General features: G+C 48.1%; 1 protein-coding gene across 1 annotated transcript in view; it reads left to right on the top strand.

Moving 5' to 3' along the window:
• The window catches only part of ACVR2B (activin A receptor type 2B), a 172162-nt gene that overhangs the window by 132605 nt on the left and 16886 nt on the right, over window positions 1-22671 (top strand). The window contains exons 6-9 of the mRNA XM_030550013.1: window positions 167-310; window positions 1189-1337; window positions 15838-15952; window positions 18309-18447. Coding sequence (XP_030405873.1) covers window positions 167-310; window positions 1189-1337; window positions 15838-15952; window positions 18309-18447 — 547 coding nt within the window. The remainder of the gene's footprint in view (window positions 1-166; window positions 311-1188; window positions 1338-15837; window positions 15953-18308; window positions 18448-22671) is intronic.

Genomic DNA, 22671 nt, shown 5'->3' with positions numbered 1-22671 from the left:
AGACCTTTTGGGAAATTGCCTAATTTTAAAGGCATCTCTACTCCTTTTTATGATGTCTGAGAATAAATTTGAGGAGCATCAGCAATGCACTGTCATGGCAGCTATTTGCTTTAAATGGAATATTGAATTTAGAAGTGGTCTTTGATCATGTTACCCTCTGCTTTAGGATAAACAATCCTGGCAGAGTGAGAGAGAAATCTTCAACACCCCTGGCATGAAGCACGAAAACCTTTTGCAGTTTATTGCAGCAGAGAAGCGAGGAACAAACTTGGAGATGGAGCTATGGCTGATTACAGCTTTCCATGACAAGGTATCATATATCCACACCTCCGTTTGGGAGCTAAAGGGACTGATGCCTATTGGGATAACTATGCAGGATTTGGAATCGGCGTTTACCATTTGAACAGCCACTTTGGAATGTCCTCTTTGCCTTGTAGCTAATTTTTGTGAGCTATGTTTCAGTTTAATGAAGGAAAAAAGGCAAACCAACCCTTGGTTTAAAGATTTCTCAGAAGAACTATTGGCTTTAGAAAATCGGTGCGATCTGCAGGACAGGAGGAGAAGTGGAAAAGGCCAGTGTTTGCACTTGTAAGCAGTAGTAACCTTGCACCTGTGTAGGCAAACCTGAGGGATAGCATTCAGAGCTGACAGACTGTGGCAGTCCTTACTCTGCACTTTCAGACAGGCTCTGTATTTACTTAAAACTCACAGCATATCTGGGTTTCATGGGTTGCTTTAGTTGTCAAATATAAAGAACATTTAAAATAAAACAAACATGCACAAATCCAGGTTTGAGCTGCAACGTTATCCCTGTATTTAATCCAAGGTTCATGGAGTCAATCATTTCCATAGACAGCTAATAGAATGTAAGATCTTTTCTCTTTTAAGGCTTTCCCCTTCTAGTCTAGCTGCTCCAGTTTTTCCTTGAGGGAGCTAGACCTGGCGGAACTAATTTTTAAAGCCATTAGGTATTTTTATTTCAATGAGTCCGGGAAAGTGATAGTATTTCACCAACATTCTTATCTTCTTTTTTGTTTTATTCTTCACAAGTGGATTTTTCTGTCAAATCAAAGTTCAAACTGCTCAAGCACTCATTTAAGCCGTTCTCTAAACTGATGATTTGGCACAGCTGTCACTTACCGAGGTCTGTGATTAAGTTCTAAGAGCATATGATGTCCCATTTCTCAGGGCTCTCTGACAGATTACCTGAAGGGGAATATTATCAGCTGGAATGAACTCTGCCATGTTGCAGAAACGATGGCCCATGGACTGTCCTACCTACATGAAGATGTCCCCTGGTGTAGAGGGGAAGGACACAAACCTGCCATAGCACACAGGTATTGTATTTTTGCATAACTATGGTTCTTCAGCTCGTGACCTGAAGAGCTCTGTGAAACTTAAAAGCTTGAACCTTGCGCTAGCCGAAGTTGGTCCAATAAAAGGTATTACCTCGCCCACCTTGTCCCATGACCTTCTGGTGACAATTTTGTTGAATAGAGGAGGGAGGAGATCTTGCTTTTATGAAGTGCCTTTCATCCTAAGTATTTTGCAAAAGATAACATACAGTAATAGCCAGGTAGGTAGTTTGTGCTGCCCCCACACTGCAGAGCCCCTGTAGAAGAAAGGAATTTACCCCAAAAACATGGGGGGGACAGATCCTCCACTGAAAGCCTCAGAGGCTATTTAATGTCCAAACAGAGTAGGCAGGACCTCGATTTAGTCCTTATCCAAAGGACCTTCACATTGGAATACTGCATTCAGTTCTGGTGTCCACAATTCAAGAAGGATGTTGCTAAATTGGAGAGGGTTCAGAGGAGAGCTGCTAGAATGATTGAAGGATTGGAAAACAACCCTTATAACAATAAATTCAAAGAGCTCAATTTGTTTATATTAACTAAGGGAGGGTTTTAAGGGGTACCCTTTGATCACAGTCTGTAAGGACCTATGTGGAGAATAGAAATTTGATAATGGAGGACTTTTCAGTCTAGACAAAGATATAACAAGATCCAGTGGCTGGAATTTGAATTTAGATACATTCAGACTAAAAATAAGGTGGAAATTCTTAACAGCGAGGGTAATTAACCATTAGAATAGTTTATCAACTGTTGTGGTAGATTCTGCATCTCTGGCAATTTTAAAATCAAGATTGGTTGTGTTTTAAAAGATCTGCCCTAGTTGAAACAGGAATTAATTCAGGAAAGTCCTGTGTTATACAGGAGGTTAGACTACGTGATCAAAACTGGCCCTTCTGGGTTTATAATCTGAATAAACTATATTGTAGTCTATGTATTCTGTACGGCTATTTGACTATGAAAGGATTTAAACTGGTGCTTCCAGGGAATACAATTATTTCAGGCTTGATGCTTAGTCTTATTCTCCCCAGCTGAGCTTTTTGTTCAGAAGAATGAGTGAAATAGAAAATGGCTGCTGTTTATTACTCATTATTTTATAGCACTTAGCTTGCCATGAGCTGTTCAAAAGATACAAGAAGAGAAGATCCCTGCCCCAAAGAGTTTATAGCACATTTTAGGCATGATACAGGCTAGGGTGGCAGGGTGAATTGCTGGAGTGCAGAACGATGAGGGTTATGGCAACAGTCAGATGGATACTCACTTTATATGTCTGCAGGTCTTGGTGGTTCTGTATAGCTAGTCCTAAAATAAAAATATAAATAGTATAGTCTTGCTTGCTCCAGGCATGGTGGGATAGGTGAGTTTTCAGGAAGGATTTAAGTCAGGTGAAAGGCTATATACATGGCAGTCCCAGGACATACTCCTCCACCCACTGCCCTGCACTCTAGCTTGGGCTGAAATATGAAGTTCAATTGCAGTCGTCTGTATTTGATTTGGTGAGACTGATTTTTTTTTTAACATCCGAAAAGCTTAAATCTCTGTTATAAAAAGTGTTTTCTGTTCAGTGACTGTGCGCCCGCCCCCCCAAAACAGGAAGAGAATTCTGAGAAATGTGATCTCGTGCAAGAGCCTGCAGCTGCATTTCAGTTGCTTGTGGGGGAACTCTGCCTCCTTGACACTTGCCCCTGTAAAATAAATGCAGTGATTTATATGTGAAATTCCTAGGGGTGGTGCAGGGAAAAGGGCATGCAAAACTCTTGAAGCTGTGGACCATGGTAATTAGTGTCACAATAGATTTAGCAAATGATGCAGGGGAGGGGAAGAGGAAGGGGGGGAGGAATTCATTCCCCATGTGTAAACTTTACCATCTAAGCAGCATGTAGTTTCAGGGCACAGGTGTATTTTACTGTCTTTCCCCTGTCTAAAAAAATAAATGAGTAAATCTGTTTCAAGTTGGGTGATATTTTTGAATAGCACAGGACAATGCACTGTTAAAATGCTTGAATTCTCAGTTAAGTCTGAGTGAGTTACTGCCATAAAAAGCTTCAGCTAACTCCTTAACAGCATTGGCCTTTGGCACAAAAGGAGGATTAATGTGGCAATTATCACAATCTTGCTTGTCAGTGCTATAGTGCCCTCTAGTGGAAATTTAAAGTAAGAGCATTGGTTTATAAATCAGTGGAATCTAATGCTGTCAAATATCATTTCTTCTTTGAGTAGCGTCCCTCTGGGTGCCCTGCTTCAGGTACACATGTGCCTCTCAAGCCAGTGATTGGAGATTTTCACCTAGGAGTGTCCGTTCAGCCTCTTAATGTCAGACACCAAGCCTATATAGGGATATGTAGGTGAACCGCATCAGTGCCTTTTCAGCCACTGTGGCCTGAGATGGAATCTTAGAACAGTGGTTCTCAACCAGGGCTCTGGGGCCCCCTGAGGGGCAGCGAGCAGGTTTTGGGAGGTTCATGAAGCAGGGCCGGCATTAGGCTTGCTGAGGCCCAGGGCAGAAAGGTGAAGTCACATTGTGCAGTACTGAAGCCTGGGGCCCCGAGCCCTGCCATCTGGGGCTGAAACCAAAATCTGAGCTGCTTAGCTTAGCATTAGCTCTTCTTGCATCCCCTTAATGCTGGCCCTGGCTTTTATATGCAGAAAAGCAGTTGTGGCACAGCTGGACTGTGGAATTTTTATAGCATGGGGGAAGGGGGCGAAAAAGGGGTTGAGAACCCCTTCCTTAGGCTGAGGCATGCTCAAGGCAGACACACTTTCTCTTTTATTCCTTAGTGTTTAGATCAGGGATAGGCAACCTATGGCATGCATGCCGATTTTCAGTGGCACTCACACTGCCTGGGTCCTGGCCACTGGTCCGGGGGGCTCTGCATTTTAATTTAATTTTAAGTGAAGCTTCTTGAACATTTAAAAAACCTTATTTACTTTACATACAACAATAATTTAGTTATATATTATAGACTTATAGGAAGAGACCTTCTAAAAACATTAAAATGTGTTACTGGCACGCGAGACCTTAAATTAGAGTGAATAAATGAAGACTCGGCACACCGCTTCCGAAAGGTTGCTAACCTCTGGTTTAGATACTTAGTCTAATAGTTGTTAGTGTAGTTAGTGAGTTAGTTTGTACATGTAGTGAGAAGATTGTTTTGTTCTACTCTCCATTTTCCCCTAGAGAGACTTGTTTTCCTAGCAGGGCATTCTTGGCCTGCCATGCTTGAATGCTGCCTCTTCCTGTAAGTGATGGCCACTCTTAAATGTGTCTCTTGCTTGGGGGTGTCCCATGTCTCCCAGAAGTGTAACTTCTTGGCCCTCAACTCTAGGGCAGGGAAGAACAAGGAGCTCAGGCTGGGACTGTTCATGATAGAAAGTTCTCTGCATCCAGAACCAGGTCAGGAGACACCACCTCTCTCACCCCCCATATCTGTCCCTGGACAGAGCCAGCGCTACTTCTGCTTCGGGCAGATTTCCCCAGAAAGGAAGGGAAGACTTTGGAGGCTTCTGGGAAGACTCCCAAAAAGAGGAATGCCAATTCTCACTCCAAGGAAACAGCTGTGGTGCTCAACCAAGCCTCCAATCACCATAGGTACTGTTGAAACCAAGGACTCCTCCACTAGTACTGGCAGGACTATGAAGCTCCAAGGAAAAGAGACATGGCTCCAATAGGGCCCTGGTACCTTCTACCAGCACAGAGAGCAAGCGTAGAGCGAGTTTGGCCCAGCTGTTGGTACTGATGCATCTGGCCCATAGTACATACCAGTACATGAAACCAGCTTACCATTGTGCCCCTTAATCCAACTGTTGGTACCGACGCAGTCTGTCCAGCCACTGGTACCAGTGCGTTCAGCATCGTCGGCACTGCACAAACAACATTGCCCATCTTCTGTTGCGGTGCAATAGTCAGTGTTATCTTCTTCAGCAGTTGTTGTCTGAGCTACCCTTTCGGTACCAGATTCCTTCTTGGTACTGCAGGAATTCCAGCACTCTAAGGACCTTTTGGTATCAGATGAACTGGAGTCCCCGCTTCTTGTGGGTACCAAATGCTTTTTGGCACTGAGACCCCAGTCTTTGGGTTACTGTCTTCTGGGGCTGCTGGACTCTGCACTGCTTAACAGGTGTCCCCCTCCCCCATGTGTAAGGGTACTGTTGGCCCCTTACTAAAACTTTGTGGGTTTCTTTGTTTGTTTTTTCTGGTGCCCTCTCGCCATACTAGGGGAGAGGGGAGGGGCCAAGAAGTTGGGATTCTGGGACTGACAGGGCCTCTGGCCAATCAGAGGGCTCTAGACCATGGCCAGTAGGGAGTAGCCAGCACCCCAGGTCAATACCATGGCCCGGATGCCTGGTCAAATCAGGGAGGCCCCCAGCTCAAGTCCCTGCCTGCATATGTGCTGAGGGAGGGAGACAGTGAGAGCAGCCCCAGGTGGGTGAGGCTCTGTGGCTGTCAGCCAGCAGGCAAAGAACCACACAGGAGGCTGGAGGGGGCTGCCTGGTGGCCCAGTGACACATCTGAGAGCCAGCGAGCAGGGGCAGGAGGGTCATACAGGGGGCTGGAACCCACCAGGAACAAGGAGACAGACCCAGCGGGCAGGGTCCATGGAGGGAGGAACAACAGCCAGAGGGAAGGAGGGGCCTGAAAGGAGTGGCATGGGGGTCCCAAACACATTGTAAGGAAGCGAGGCACCCCAGCAAAGGGGATAAAGTTGGAATAGCAGGGGGTGGAGAGATGAGCTCTGAGACCCCAGTAATCCACTCTCTGTACTGCCCTGACACCAGCTGGACAGGGAGCCATGACTAGTACCGGCTGGGGGTGGATCCTGGCAGCCCCTTAGCCCAGAAGAAGGTAGGGTTGCCAGGTGTCTGGTTTTCGACCAGAACGCCCAGTCGAAAAGGGACTTTGGTGGCTCCAGTCAGCATTGCTGACCGACCTGTTAAAAGTCTGATCAGCGGCACAGCAGAACTAAGGCAGGTTCCCTGCCTGCCATGGTTCCCGGAAGCAGCAGCATGTCCTCGCCTCTGGCTCCTATGTGTAGGGGCAGCCAGGGGGGCTCCGCACGCTGCCTCGGCCCCAAGCACCAGTTCCGCAGCTCCCATTGGCCACAGGAGCTGTCACTTGGGCTGGAGGAAGCGGTGTGGGACCCCCTGGCTGCCCTACGCATACAAGCCAGAGGAGGGGCATGCTGCTGCTTCCGGAAGCTGCTTGAGGTAAGGCCCCACCCCAAAGGCCAGAGCCCCAACCCTCTGCCCCAGCCTGATCCCTCTCCCACCCTCTGAACCCCTTGGTCCCAGCCAGGAGCACCCTCCTACACCCCAAACCCCTTATCCCCAGCCCCACACCAGAGCCCACACCTCCAGCCGGAGCACTGAATGTGTTGGGGAGGTCTGTAATGGTGGGGTGGGGAGAAAGTAAGTTTATAGGCATTTGTGAGCCAAATGGCCATTTTACCCTGGATGTGTGAGCTCTCAGCTCACAATGGTAGGGTGCTGACTTATTTAAAACTCACATTTTATTTGATAGGAGCAGATAAAAAAATTAAATTGTATTAATTTTTACTCATTATTGCTGGTGGCTTCTGGGATATATATGGGTGTGAGTGGCACTGTGGAAGAAGTATTCTTCTCTTGCTGCATCCTGTTACCTACTGGCCAGGACACTCAAATGGGCCCACTCCCACATCCATATGGGAGGAGGCTTGTAGGAAGGGATTTTCAGTGGCGGTCCCTGACTATAGAGCTTAATCCTCCCTGCCATTTCCTGGTCTGACTGAATAGCTTGCTGACCGTGGGGTCATGTTGCCAAGCCAGTGATTGGCTGTGCCTTAAAATCCTATTTCTTAGATCTGAGTGGGAGTCACCAGATGTTCAGTTGTTCAGAAAATCGGCCTGTTTTTATTTAAGCGCATAAATATAGATCCTGTCCTACTCTTTGACAGCCGAAAGCCTGCGGCTCTTTCTCTGGAGGATTATTTTTCTTTTTGTGGGCAGTGGTGTCATTCCTTGACATTTTTGGCCACTTGGCCAATTTGGATGTATGGTTTTTTACCTGTTTGTATATGCGCATGGAGAATGTGATAGATGTACAATATGCCCTGAAGAGAGTGTGTGCACGTACATGTGTGGATTTATCTGTGTGTGCATCTAATCATTCATTTTTACTTTTTAAGATGGCGGAGCAATGTATTATTGTGGTTTAGTGAGTCTGTCATGAATTAACTCCTCTGTCAAATGGAGTCGTAGTTCAATGAAGGAGAACCAGGCAGGCACAGCTTTGCTCAAGCAATTAAGCACTCTTTAAATTTTGTTGTGAATATGCTATAACAACAAATCCTGCACTGCAAAAGTGTCTCCAATAACTGCTTTACTGTACAGTGGTCTAAATCACGTCCCCCACTATAATCACCTAGCCAGAATCTCCCGAAGTAGAACATGCAGCTTTATGTGTGGCTGTGGTAAGGAAGAGTTATTTCCTTTCTCAGGAGGTTGATGCTTGGGGGTTGAGCAGCTCAGCCTGCCTTTGGATGTGGCCTTATGACACCCAGAAATGCAATAGGCCCTGTCTGGTCTGTCTTCACTGTCTGGTCCAATGATTCCTCTCCTCCCAGAATATTTTGACAGATCATTTTTAGTATGAAAGAATTGTATCTGACCTCATTAATTGTTGTGCAGGCCAGCAGTGTCCTGCATTCAACAAGGTCACTGAGTGAACTGAAAGAATATAGGAAAATGTATAATGCAGTGCATACAGGGCATTGCCATCTGCTGTCTAAGGTTTGTAGCTTAATTATATTCACAAACATCTCTTTTCTGATGAAAATGTGGAAAGGCCAGGGAGTGAGGTTTTTCCTCATTAGGTCTTTTACTCACGTTCTGACTATAAGACTAAGGTAAGGACATGGCTTTGAAGGGCTTGTGGATGAAACTCTGTTCAACCCATAATAAACCACTACAAAGGGAATCTGGACTCGGTCAATGACTAGTGGTCCAACACCTAGTACAGTCAATATCTCTAGGATAGTGCCAGTCCAGGAATTCAAAAATTCAGTGTAATAGATCTCCGTCACACAAAACAATTGAAGCCTGTAGAAAGAGTGAGCTGAACCCAGCTCACATCAGCTTGTTTCCAAGGAGGCCTTGTTTTGTAAAGGGCTACTACTTTAAGATGACAAAGGATTATAAATATATAAATGTAACATTTGCTTCATAAATGAATGGACATTAAAAGGATCTAGTATGTTTGTTGGTGATGGTGGGTTGCTTATAATAACAAACTAACAAGCAACTTTATTAAGCTCTCTTCTAATTAAAAATTGCAGTCAGACTTTACAGAAACTGCTGACTTTGAATGGAGTAAGACCAGTTTCTTCTTCGAGTGATTGCTCATATCCATTCCAGTTAGGTGTGTGTGCCGCGCGTGCACATTCGTCGGAAAACTTTTACCCTAGCAACTCAGTGGGCCAGCAGGTCGCCCCCTAGAGTGGCGCCATCATGGTGCTCGATATATACCCCTGCCGGCCCACCCGCTCCTCAGTTCCTTCTTACCGCCCGTGTCGGTCGTTGGAACAGTGGAGCGCGGCTTAGCTGACCGCCACTTCCCTAGCTACTCATAGTTCTCGTATATAGTTATGCAGTTATTATCCTTTTTTATATATATTTGTATAGTTATACGTTTTTTCTTTGCTAACATAGTTAGTTTAGAAATAGTTAGCGGGGTTCAGGAAGTAGCCCCTTTCCTGCACCCGGTGCCGGAGCCCATGCACGGCTCACCGGGTTTTAAAATGGGCTCGGCCTGCCAGAAGCCGATGCCGAAGGGAGATCCACACAATTCCTGTTTGAAGTGCCTCAGGGAATCACACTTGACAGCTAAGTGCCCCATTTGCAAGGCTTTTAAGCCGAGAACAAAAAGGAGTGGGACTTTCACTTACCCCTCCACCTTAGGCACCGAGTGATGATCAAGCGGCTGGCAGAAGCACCTCCTCAGCACCGGACCCCACCGGTACTGCCAAGGCCTTTCGGCACCGGCTGTCGCCGGCACCGAAGTCGACTCGGCACCGCTCCCTTCCTCCGAGGTCGAGAGCCTACAATTCCTGCTGGTGCCTGACGGCTCCCCGGCACGCGCCGTGGTTGAGCCCCCTGCTCCTGCTGCTTCCGTGCCACCTGCATCGCAGCCAGAGAGCTCGTCTAAGTCGGATCGCCCGGCACCGACACCTGCAGAGGCACCGATGACATCGGCACTGTCGATTCCAGTCCCCCAGGGCCATTGAATCCAGTGCCTGGCAGCTCTCTGGCACGCGCCGTGGTAGAGCTTACTGCTCCTGCTGCTTCTGTGCCAACTGCACCGCAGCCAGAGAGCTCGTCTAAGTCGGATTGCCCGGCACCGACACCTGCAGAGGCACCGACGACGTCGGCACCGTCGATCCCGGTCCCACAAGGGCCGTCGAATCCGGTGCCTGACAGCTCCTCGGCACGCGCTGTGGTTGAGCTTACTGCTCCTGCTGCTTCCGTGTCAACTGCACCACAGCCAGAGAGCTCGTCTAAGTCGGATCGCTCGGCACCGACACCTACCGAAGCTCTGACTACCTTGGTACCGTCGATTCCGGTCCCACGAGAGCTGTCGAATCTGGTGCCTGATAGCTCCCCAGTATGCACTGTGGTTGAGCCTGCTGTTCCCTCCACGCCGGAGACATTACCAATGGCGAGGGATTTCATTGCCATGACAGAGTCGATGCTGCCTGACCCCGGCACCGCTGGTGCGGGTAATACAGTCTCTTCATATGACCGTCCTCTGTCAGCACAGCAGAGCGGCACCGTTCATGATCACGGTCCCGCAGACGTTCCAGGTCCCGTTGGCACACCCGACACCACTTGCAGTCCCGGTGCTGTTTTCCTCATCGGTACTGGTCGCACTCACCGCACCGGTCGGTATCCCGTTCGCCGACCCGCTACTATCGGCACCATTCCGACTCCCGGCACCGCAACAGGTACCGTGACTCCCGTAGCCTCTCCCCAAGCCTCGAGATCTCGGTCAACCTCCCGGCATCGTTCTGGTTGCAGGTCTGGATCTCATTCCAGGTACCGGTACACCTCCCGGTGCCGGTCTCCGGTGCCGAGTTGGGCAAGGTCCGATAGAGTCAGAGACTCTGCCCTTGCCTTTTTTTTTAGTACCTCCCTGGCCATCCAGACACACATCCGTGTCATCCCACATGCGCAGATCTTATGCTCAGGGCCACGATTCTGATACGCCTTCCGACAACCTGAGGTGGAGGAGGTCCCAGAGGTAGAGGACCCGGTATGGTGCCCTCTAAGGGGTACGACTACTCGTCTGTCTGCTCTCCTCTCTGCTCACTAGTCTTTCAATCTGTTAAGGAGAGGTATTGGTATGGCCAGCGGGCGCCAGCCCCGAAACCGAAGGAGGCTTGGCGAATGAACCTACTTGGCCGCCAGGTGTACTCTGCAGAGGCCCTGCAGCTCTGGGTAGCAAAGCAACAAGCCTTGCTTAGCTGCTATAATTATAGCACCTGGGTGAAGGTAGTTTAGTTTATGGAGTTTCTCCCTCAAAACTCCCGCCAAGAGTTCGCTGCCATCTTGGAGGACGGGGGAAAAAGGTACCCAGAGCATCCCTTCAGGCCTCGTTGGACTCAGCAGACTCAGCAGCCAGGACTCTGGCCTTTGGTGTCGCCATGAGGTGCATCTCATGGCTTCAGGTTTCAAACCTCCGACCGGAGCTGCAGTATGCCATTCAGGACTTACCCTTTGTTGGTAAAGGCCTCTTCGCGGCAAAGACAGCCCCAGGCTGCGAAGCCTGATGGACAATAGGGTCCTAATGCGCTCTCTCAGCATGCATATGCCAGCAACCAAACGCAGGCCTTTCTGTCCCCAGCTGCCATACTCTATGCCTAGCCAGAGACAGGACTTTGGCAAACGGCGAGGCCAAGGTGGTCGCAGACAAACGTCAGGACCCCTAAAGAGCCAAGGTCAAGGTCCCTCGCAATTACCACTGGGACCAAAGACGAACCTTCCAAGGTGTGCCTGAGGGCGGTGTACCAGTCACAGGCCGGGATCCCAATCCCGCTTTCTCCTGGCGTGGCCCCAGTTAATTTCAGATCGCTGGGTCCTGCGTACGGTGGAGCATGGGTACCACCTCTAATTTGTTCCAACCCTGTCCCCCTTCAGGGACCCCTCTCACGAGCAATTCCTCGTACAAGAGGTGCAGACGCCGACGGACGAAAGGGGCAAGGGAGTTTACTCCCATTATGCCCTAGTCCCCCACTCGAACGGAGGTCTCAGACCTTCCTAGTCCTGCGCGGACTCAACCAGTTTAGGATAAGGTTGAAGTTCCGCATGGTATCCCTGGGAACCATTATCCCATCCTTGCCTCCTGGGGACTGCTATGCCGCCCTCGATATGAAGGACGCGTACTTTCACAACGCCATCTTCCCTCCGCACAGGAGATACCTCCACTTTCTAGCCAACCGTCAGTACTTCTGGTTTACGGTCCTACTGTTTGGCCTTTCTGCAGCCCCACAGGTATTGACCAAGTATATGGCCATAGTCGCCGCCTACCTTCGCTGATGTCGGATATGTGTTTTTCCATATCTGGACGATTCGCTTATCCGAGGAGACTCCGAGACACAAACCACTCAGCACGTGGGCATCGTCACGGTCTTATTCACAGGTCTAGGCCTGATGATTACTATAGAGCAATCCACTCTGGTTCCCACGCAGAGGTTGGACTTCCTAGGGGTATCCTGGTCTCCGACCTAGCCGGAGCCTGCTTATCACAGCCGCGGTTTTAGGCGATGGCAACAATCATCCGAGGTCTTCAGACTTTCCCAACGACCTCGGCTCGCACTTGTCTCAGTCTCCTGGGTCCATGGCTGCCCGCAAGTTTGTAACCAAACACGCCAAGCTCCGCCTCCGTCCTCTCCAAGTCCGGCTCACCTTGGCGTACCGCCCAGACAGGGAGCCAATGGTCATGGTAATCACCGTTCCCTCGAGCACCTTAGGCTTTCTAGAGTGGTTGCTAACTCCCTCCCTGGTGTGGGCAGGGATGCGGTTCCATCCGCCCCAGCCCTCACTGCCCCTGACGACGGACGCGTCATCTCTCTGCTTGAGTGCTCATGGTCACCTCCGAGCTTAAGGCCTTTGGTCTTCTCAGGAGCTGGCATTCCACATCAATGCCCCAAAAATGAGAGTAGTCCGCCTGGCGTGCCAGGGGTTCCAGCGGCAGCTGCGAGGCCGTGGTATCTCAGTGTTTACAGCCAACACAACGGCCATGTGCTTCATAAATAACCAGGGAGGGACATGGTCCTCCCCCCTTTTGTCAGGAGGCCATCCATTTCTGGGACTTTTGCATGGCCCACTCAATGGAGCTGGTGACATCCTTTCTCCCAGGGGTTCGGAACGCCTTGGCGCTTTGACTCAGCAGGTCTTTCCTGTCTTACGAGTGGTCATTCTGCCCCATGTGAGGCATTCTGCTTTCCAGAAGTGGAGATTTTTCCTCACATAGACCTGTTCGCTCACCACGAGAGCAGAAAATGCCAGATGTTCTGCTCCTTCCAAGGTCTCTCCTCGGGATCGATCTTGGACGCATTCCTGATGCTGTGGAAAGGCCAACTCCTTTATGCCTTCCCACTGTTCCCACTGGTTCATTAGGTCCTACTCAAACTCCGCAGGGGCAGAGCGCGCATCATCATGATCACTCTAGCGTGGTCCAGGCAGCACTGATATACCACGTTGCTCGGCCTGTCAGTAACCAACCCAATTACCCTGCCACCCCACCCAGACCTCATCACTCAGGGCCACGACAGGCTTCGTCACCCGGACCTGCAGCTTCTTCGCCTCACGGTGTGGCTGCTGCGTAACTGAGCCGGGGTGGCAGGAAGCCTTCCACCTGGTCAACGTACCTGGCCGAGTGGAAGCATTTCTTCTACAGGTGTAATACGCTCGATCTTGCTCCTACTGAGGTCTCGATCCCCTCTATTTGGCCTGCCTCTGGCCTTCAGCAGCAGGACCTGGCGGTATCATCGCTGAGGGTACACTTGGCAGCCATCTCTACCTTCTAGCCAGGCTAAGGTGGACGTTCCGTGTTCTCACACTCTATGGGTTCGAGGTCCCTCAAGGGCTTGGAGCGCTTGCACCCTCCGGTGCACCGCCCAGCCCCAACCTGGGACCTCAACCTAGTTTTAACCAGACTTATGTCTCCCCCATTCGAGCCGTTCGCGACCGGCCCTCTGCTATACCTGTCTTGGACGACAACTTTCCTCGTAGCTGTTACATCGGCCAGATGAGTCTCCGAGCTCAGAGCTCTTACGGTGGTTCCGCCGTACACTAGGTTTCACAAAGACAAGGTGCAGTTATGACCACAGCCGGCTTTCCTCCCTAAGGTGGTTTCGGCCTTTCATGTTACCCACAGCTCAACGCAATGGGCGCAACAGTTGCACTCCCTGGACATCTGTAGAGTGCTCGCATTTATATTGTGCTGACAGAACCGTTTCGTAAGGTGCCCCAGCTCTGTCACGGTAGCAGACCAACGGGAAGGCTTGCTTGTTTTCCTCTCAGAGGATCTCATCTTGGGTGATGGCGTACATCCGCACTTGTTATGATTTGGCTCATATTTCCCCAAGCCACATCACCGTGCATTCTACCAGGGCTCAGGCTTCATCTTCCGCCTTGCTGGCTCGTGTTCCTACCCACGAGATCTGTCGCGCAGCTCCATTGGTCCTCGGTCCATACCTTTTGCTTCGCAGTATGCCCTGGTTCAAAAGTCAAGAGATGCTGTAGCCTCTGGCTCAGCAGTTTTCATTCTGCCACATTTCACTCCGACCCCACCGCCTACCTAAGGCTTGGGATTCACCTAACTGGAATGGATATGAGCAATCACTCGAAGAAGAAAAGACAGTTACCTTTGTAACTGTTGTTCTTCGAGATGTGTTGCTCATATCCATTCCACACCCGCCCTCCTTCCCCACTGTCGGAGTAGCCGGCAAGAAGGAACTGAGGAGCGGGTGGGCCGGCAGGGGTATATATTGAGCACCATGATGGCGCCACTCTAGGGGGCGACCTGCCGGCCCACTGAGTTGCTAGGATAAAAGTTTTCCGACGAATGTGCACGCACGGCGCACACACCTAACTGGAATGGATATGAGCAACACATCTTGAAGAACAACAGTTACAAAGGTGAGTAACCGTCTTTTTCCTACTTACTTTTAAAGCCCAATGTATACAGAATGTGCATATACATAGTATGTACAATGGAACAATATGTAGGTAGTTCTGGCAAAACCAACTTGTAATATAACCTCTTATCACATCTGGGTGCACTCCCCCACCCCTCAAACGCCTCTTTGAGGGAACATTGCTGAGGATGCCAGGCAGGGGAGGGGTTTGCCCATTAGTATGAAATGCTGACTTTTGTATAGCGCGTGTAGGTTGACCAGATGTCCTGATTTTATAGGGACAGTCCCGATATTTGGGGCTTTTTTTTAATATGGGCTCCTATTACCCCCCACTACCTATCCCGATTTTTCACACTTGCTATCTGGTCATCCTAAAGGCATGAATGGTAGAATCTTTAAACGTGGGAGCTTCCTTCATGTCTTTTTTTTTTTTTTTTTTAATACCTCTGTGTATGTGTGGCATGTTGGGGGAGGGGAGGATGCGTGTATCTATAAATAATGTTAGGATCCTTTAGTTCAATCCCTAGTTTTATTTTGACATTAATTTCCCCTGTACTCCTGCTTTCTCCTTGTTTTCCTTACCCTGCTTTGATTCTTTTCTGAAATTACCCTCCCCCCATGATTCCTTTTGCTTCTGCTGTTATTTCTCTCCTCTTCTATTTTGGACCATATATTGGAACCAGTGCAATGGCCATACCTCCTCCATCCTGATTGGGTGCCACAGAAGCCCTTCTTTCTCTATGGCACCATCACTATAATCCCCTCCCTCAGGTTGGGGAAAGAGAGGCTGACAGTCACCCTGTGGGCTGCTAAAAGCACACAACTGCCAGATCATCAGCGAAATGTGAGCAGTGGCCTCACATAAGTGCAAAGGCTGGAACCTACTTCAGTGCAAAGGCTGAAATCTGCCTCTACACCACTCGGGCCCAGCATGGGTGTTAGCAGGCAATTCCCTAATGCCACTCCTAAAGCAGTGTGTCAGCCTGACTCTGCCTTAGATTTTTTGTATTTTTGAACTGGAGTATTTTGTAAAAACGCACACAGAGAAATATATGGTGGAGGGGAATGAAATCGGTTAAATATGGTCAGGAGCAGTGAGGGCTCTAGTTTGTTTGTTGCTTTCATAGATTCAGGTGTGATCTCAGAGATGTAAGACAGGTGCATCTTCAGCATACTGGATTCTCACTGGGTCACGGAGCTCATCCCGAGCATGGCAATTAAGCCAGTCAAGTTTTGACATGTTTGTTTAAAAATGATGGGATTTGTGCCATACTAAATCCTTCTCAAACTTGCTTCCTGGCTGTCTGCAGGGACTTCAAGAGTAAAAATGTGTTGTTGAAGAATGACTTGACAGCAGTTCTAGCTGACTTTGGACTGGCTGTACGGTTTGAGCCTGGAAAGCCTCCAGGGGACACCCATGGACAGGTAACAATTACCTTTTAGAAATAAATGTGGGGCTTACCACATCTGCTGGGAGTGGGCAGCGTTTTCGCAGATGCAGGATATGGGGATGGTTACTGGGGGACAGGCAATTGCAGAAGGGCATTGTTTTGCTTAGCTTGGATAATTTGCAGGGGCAATAGATACAATATAAAATCAGCAATTAAAAAAGCATTTTAGCTTTAATGGTGGTTTTTGCTCAAAGAGTGGGGGATGACCCAGATTTACCTTTTATATATATTATATTGCAACACCACTTGTTCTTCTACTTTATCCTAGATACTGAATCAGAGAACAAATGAGCAGAAACACTTTCCATAAAGAATGGCACTTGATCTTTACATTTCCTGCACTACTGGGCACTTTCTTCCTGCCATTTTACAGTAACTTGGCTCCACCAGTAGCCTTTATCTGCTACTGCAGAAGAAGGCGACCCCTTCTCCCCTTCAGTGGTGCACATAGACATTTGTGCAAGGCAGTATAGCAGGGAGGTGGAGACCATCCTGACCCTTGCAGGCATTCAGTTTATACCTTGCAGCATGAGATCTGATTACTGGTTTTAGTATTAAATATTGAATCATAAAATGATTCAGTTTTTTAAAAAAGTCCAGTCATTGTAGCTGCCTGGAGACCTTTAGCAGCAATAAATATCCCAAGCTGACTACATAGTGTTTAAAAAAAGACAAAAACACCTTACTTTTTTAATGGTTCTGAATTTGCTACCTTTAAATTTCATAGTGACACCCTGTTCTTGTGTTCTACAGTGGGCTTAAAGGAAGAGCCAATAATTTTCCTTTACACATCTGTATATTTTTGAATATACCAATCAGATCCTGTCTACTACTTTTCCTCTGTCCCACTGTGAATTAGCAAAGAGTTATTCCTAAGGCTAAGATTTTGTCATGGTTATTTTTAGTAAAAGTCAAGGATAGGTCACGGGCAATAAACAAAAATTAACAGAAGCCGTGATCAGTGACTTTTGCTGCTGTGGCTCCTGGGTTTCTCCCGCCACCGCGGTGGCTGGGAGATGTGGGGTACCCCTTCTTCCCATGGCAGCTGGAAGCTTCAGAGGGGGCTCCCATCACCCACGGCGGCTGGGAGCTGCAGAGTGACCCTATTTCCCAAAGAGAAAACAAGACACTCCCAGATGCTTGCCCAAGGCAACCTCCTCCCCTGCGTGAGGCTATCACCTGTCGCTGGACCCTGAGGAGGGCACCCTCAGGAGGCTGTCACCTGTCACTGGAATGTTGCAGGAGGCCCCATGAGGAGGCTGTCGTCGGAAGCTGGAACCCTCTCAAGGCCCCCCTGGCTCCCAGCTTCAATCTCTCAGCCCGGGGGCTGAAGGAGAGAATGTTCTGTGGCCTCCATGACATAAACGTAGCCTATTCCTAACATCTCTATAAATCCAGCCACAGCTCTGACCGTTTTGGTCAACTCTCTCTAGACCTTTAACTGTTTCTACATCTTCTTGTGCTTAGACTTTTGTCCCACAGTCAGGCCCTTGCAAGATGAGAAGTTTATGATGGGGAATTCCCTAAGGGGAAAATTATTAAAAAGAAAATTAACTTCTGCATTGGATAGGTGATTCCCCCTTCCGCTCCAGACCCCTTCTTTCCCCACTCATCATCATGGCTTAGTATTCCACCACATGTGTTTGTAGCACCTCTATAAAGATCTCTTGTACTAAATATTTTTAACAGTGGCATGTAATGGAGATTGAGGTACCCTCTCAAGGTTAGAGGTGGTCTCCAGAACATGATTGAGGTGGATTGGCAGGACAGTGTGGTGAAGCTTCCAGTTTACACGTTACACCTGTCCTCTGGATGAATGAGACTTATATCAGGACTGTAAAACCTCTATTCACCAAACCTTTCACCAGCTCAACATTTCTTTTTAAATTTATAAAGGGAGCATTAAGCCATCAGTTATGATCCAATAACTGAGAGTCTGACTTGGACTTAAGGTGTTTGGAGTACCTCCAAAGATTAAGTTGTTTTTACATACAGCAGGTGCTGCAGTAGCTAGAGGCAATGGAGTGGATGGATGACAGAATTTCAGACATAGTCATCTTACCTCACTGCATTTAATTCAAACCCTTAGTGTCCACTGAATGATCAGCATATCCATATCCACACACTTGAAGTCTTTTTACAACTGTTTCATGGCGCTCAAAATGATTTTAATGAGGAGTGATGCCAGAAAGAGTGGACCCATTTTGTTTGGAGCCAGTGCACAGCCATCTTAGCAGAGAGGTAGCTTTGAGGTTGATGAAACAGCTGTAATTCCTATACACCCAACTATCTCTTGTAACTTAAGTTGCATTTTTTTTTTTGGTATATAGGTGGGAACAAGGAGGTACATGGCGCCTGAGGTGTTAGAGGGGGCAATCAACTTCCAGCGAGATGCCTTCCTGAGAATAGACATGTATGCAATGGGACTAGTATTGTGGGAGTTAATCTCCAGGTGCACAGCAGCTGATGGTAAGTGTAAAGCTCCCCAGCTCAGCTTCAGCAGGGGTATGTGGTCCAGAGAATGATGTTATCTTCATAAAATCAATGGCATGTTCTTCTTATTAAGATGCTAATCTGGATTTTCCAATATACTGTCATTCCCTCTAAACAGTGGACTTCAGAGTTAAGGTCCAAAGTGCTTTTAACAGTATGCAGATTATATTGCATAATGCCTGGGAGCCCAATAAAAAAACTGGCGAATGAGATGAGAGAGGAAATAGTTCAACAGTTGACAGTGGGCCTCCTTTAAAGTATTAAATGTACCCTCTACACTGTCTCTCCAAAGAAGGGGGTCTCATTTCTTGTCAGACCTGTTCATTTTCACTTGTTCCCTAAGCAAGTTTTGAACCTATGTGAAAGGCTAATACATCAGCTCTTCCTTCCCTTCTCTGAGATGTAGTATAGGGGAGAGTGCAGTCTACACTGTAAGAACAAAAACCTAAGCACCTGAGTTACGGCAATCAAAGCCTTAGCCACAAGAGTTTGCTTTCCCCACATCGCCTGACTTAGTGTTCCTTCATCAAAACAGTGCTTGAAAAATGGGGCAGCCTCTAGTCTGTCAGCAAGAAGTGTCATGTGGAAATAGTGCATCTGCTAATTGGTGACGGTCTTGCCATGTGCAGAAGATTGCCTGCTGATGTTACGACTGAGGGGAGGCAGAAATAGTCATTTCTGTCAGCTCCACGACTACCTGTTCAGACTCCTCACTTTTTGTATGGAATCAGGTTATGGAACAAACATTCAGTCCTCAATATGTTGACTCCCCTGGGTTTCAAATATTATTGTTTATTTGCATTACAGTAGCATCTAGAGACTCAAATCAAATTGGGACCCCTGTACATACTCATGGTAAGAGACTAGTCTCTTCCCCAGAGAGCTTACTGTCTAACTAGACATGACATACAAGGGAAAGAAGGGGAAACAGTGACCCAGAGATAGTGACTTGCCCCGCCAGCAGGTCTATGACAGAGCTGGGAATATAACGCAGGTCTCCTATGGTTCAGTCTGGTTCAGAACATCCGTTTGGATCTCCCCCATCTCCCTTTATTAAATACAACTTCAAAAGGCCCTGATGCAGTTCCCATTAAAGTCAATGGAAAGACTTCCTTTGACTTCAGTTGGAGTTGGATTGAACCCAAAGTGCAGTTCTCCTGTCTGTGCATGTGTAACTGGCGCACTAAACATGTAGGCATGTGTGGTCCTCCCTTGCTGTCAATCTCCAAGGGAGGCCATGCCTCTTGGCTGTCACGCTCCTGGAATAAGTCTTAGACAAGGGGGGTGTTAGCAGTCTGGGGGCTCAATCCCTTCAGCGGGGTCGAGCAGTGAGTGGTCCAGGGGCCCAAGCCCTGAGACATGGCAGGACACCAATAGTCTAAAGCCCAGCCCTCAGGCAGGATAGAGCCAGATATAGTCTGGGACCCCAGGCCCTAAGGCAGGGCAGGGTGCCAAGCGCAATCCAGGGCTCCAGGCCTCAGACAGGACAGAGCAGGGAATAATCCAGGGACCCCAGCTGTCAAGCAGAGCAGGGTACCAGCAGTCTAGGGCTCCAGCCCTCAGGCAGGGGTGAGCACCCAATACAGTCTAGAGGGCTCAGGCAGATGGTAGACTCCCACAGGCCTCCTGGCTTAAGGTGAGGTGACTGCCACCCCAGGGATGGCAGTGGGTAGGGGAACACGGGCCCACCTGACTCCACTGCATCCAAGCCCAGGGCCCTAACTGTGGCAGACCACTCTGCCACTGGGTCAGGAAGGATCCAGCTGCACCACACTGAACTGGGCTCAGGCAGCAATCCAGCCTGACCATAGTCAGCTGTCCATGGGCCACTTCCTACTCTTCCCTCAGATGTACCTGGATCTCTGGGTTGTCCTCTGTCTCCCCTGGGTACACTGCAAACAGTAATCCTAGCCACTCCTCAGCATCGGGCATGTCTGGTAGCACAGGCAGTTAGGATGAGTCCTTGGGGCAGCAGAAGTCCTTAGGAGGTGGAAGCATCTGCCTCCCTCAACTGAGCTACAGGGCCTGCCATCTATACTTCCTGTTCCTGACCTGCCCCTCGGCTTCTGGCGTGGTGGGCATGGCTTTCCTGGTTCTGCCCACCAGAGGGCTTCTGACCCTCCCTCATGGCAATTTCTGAGGGAGGTCATGCCTCTCTGCTACAGGCACCTTCTGACTCAATGGATCTGCTCCATGCATTTATTCAGAGCCACGTCTGCTGTGCCGAATGTTTAGTCTTGTTGGTCATGCAGAGCCCATACAGCGCTGGGACATGGAGCTGAATGGCACTGTGACTCACACTTCAGCAGTGACTTCAGACTAAATGTCAGTTCCAGGACATTGAGTGTGCACAAATGTAACTAAGGGCACATTTGGCCTGCAGAACCTTCTATTGTTGGAGGTGTGTGCACCAGAAAGAACACTGCTCAGCTCACAAGTCCAGGTTGAGTTTATAAGGCTAGCAGTTAGTGTGTCTATGAGGAACATGTTATTACTTGTAAAAATGAGCATATTTGATTTGGAAATAATTGGAGACTAATAAACAATGAACCCATAATACCTCCAGGCTTACTGCAATGACCTCTACTGTGTGACTGTCCCTGAAGAGTTCTTGGAAACTTCAAAAATACCTTCCCTTCATACTGGGTATGTCTACACTGCAGTTAAATCCACAGCTGGCGTGTGTCAGCTGACTTGTGCTAAAGGGGCTCTGGCTGTGGGGCTGTAAAATTGTGGTGTAATTGTTTTGGGCTCGAGCTGGAGCCCAAGCTCTGGGACCTCACGAGGCAGCAGGATCTGAGAGCCCAGGCTTCAATCCAAGGCTGAATGTCTATACTGCAATTTTATAACCCCATAGCCCAAGCCCCAAGTTTGCTGACACAGGCCAGGTGCAGGTGTATAATTGCAATGTAGACATACCCTAAGTGCCTGCAAATGTAGTGGATTTACCAGTGCTGCTGCTTATACCTGTGCTCCATAGATAGACTGAGCTAGTTTCCAGTTCAATTTCAGGTGTTTGTTTTGTCCTATGGTTTGGCTCCTTGGTTCTTTGAGATCACCTCTTTTCTCCTTTTCCTTCTTGTCATTTTGAGATCAGCCAGGTGCTTGTGCCAACAGTTCAAGCTTTGTTTGTCAGGTGGCTACCAGCAGTTAGCTCGAGTTAAGGCCTCTTTTATTCTGTTTCTGCCGCAGTGGAGCAAGAGTTTATTGATATGCACAGCATGTTGCAAATGGTCATTCAGACTTTCCCTAAAGGTGTGTTGGAACAGTCCTGATACTTTGATGTGGTGGGGATATGCATAGGAAGGTCATTATCATTGTCCTATCAATGGAGATGGCTTATCGGGGGGCTAAATATTTGATTTGTTTTACTGATTGGCACCACATAAATGGGAAAAATTAAATGGACTTTTAGTCACCTTTCAGAGTAATAGCCATGTATTTCAATATTGTAGTCTTGATGGTTTACAGTTCATGAGCAGATAAAAATATCCAGCTTTTTTTTTGGCCTTCAGTTTGAAGGAACCCATGTTAAATACTGTCCGGTTTGAAAGAGGTCACTTCTTGGTCCAAAGAGACCATGCAGTAATGCACAAAAACCCTTAAAAAAAAAAAAAATTCCTCATTTCAGTTGGCGTGCTATTTTTTAGAGTGCATCTAAGCATTATGATATGCCAAATGATGTTTCAATAAACCAAACTTATTGCCACAACTGGGAGTCCAGACTGCTGCTAAGAAGTTGTCATATGCTGTTGTGGTTCAGAGCAGTTCACAGCTATACTCGTGATAGCTGAAACGTTCAGAAATCATTCTATATGTGCTAGCTGGAGATTAGTCTAAAGCACAATTAAAACAAAAATTCTCCCCAGAGAAGAAAATATGCCTCTACTCCTGTTGGAAAACTATCTTCTTTGAAGTTTTCAAGCCCTTTTTTTATGAAACGACATTGTTTCAGAATGCATTTGTGCTTGGCGTGGTTCAGCTCCCAGTGTGGATTAAGACTTAACTGTATAGAAAAGGGTCAAAACGAAAGTTTCTGTACTTTTCTACAGTGTAGTTAGCTGTCTAATCCCGAATCAGATTTCTGAAAGTTGCTGTCCTGTTATAACTGATCACCATTCAAAGCAGAATTGACCCAGATCAAGTTTCTCCAGATCCTATTCCCTAAAGTATCTCAAAAATTAAGTTCATCGTATGCCT

This window comes from Gopherus evgoodei, chromosome 2 (assembly GCF_007399415.2).
Source record: "Gopherus evgoodei ecotype Sinaloan lineage chromosome 2, rGopEvg1_v1.p, whole genome shotgun sequence".
NCBI classification, from domain to species: Eukaryota; Metazoa; Chordata; order Testudines; family Testudinidae; genus Gopherus; species Gopherus evgoodei.
Note: the sequence above shows the minus strand (reverse complement) of the source record. Positions and strands in the feature narration are given on the sequence as shown.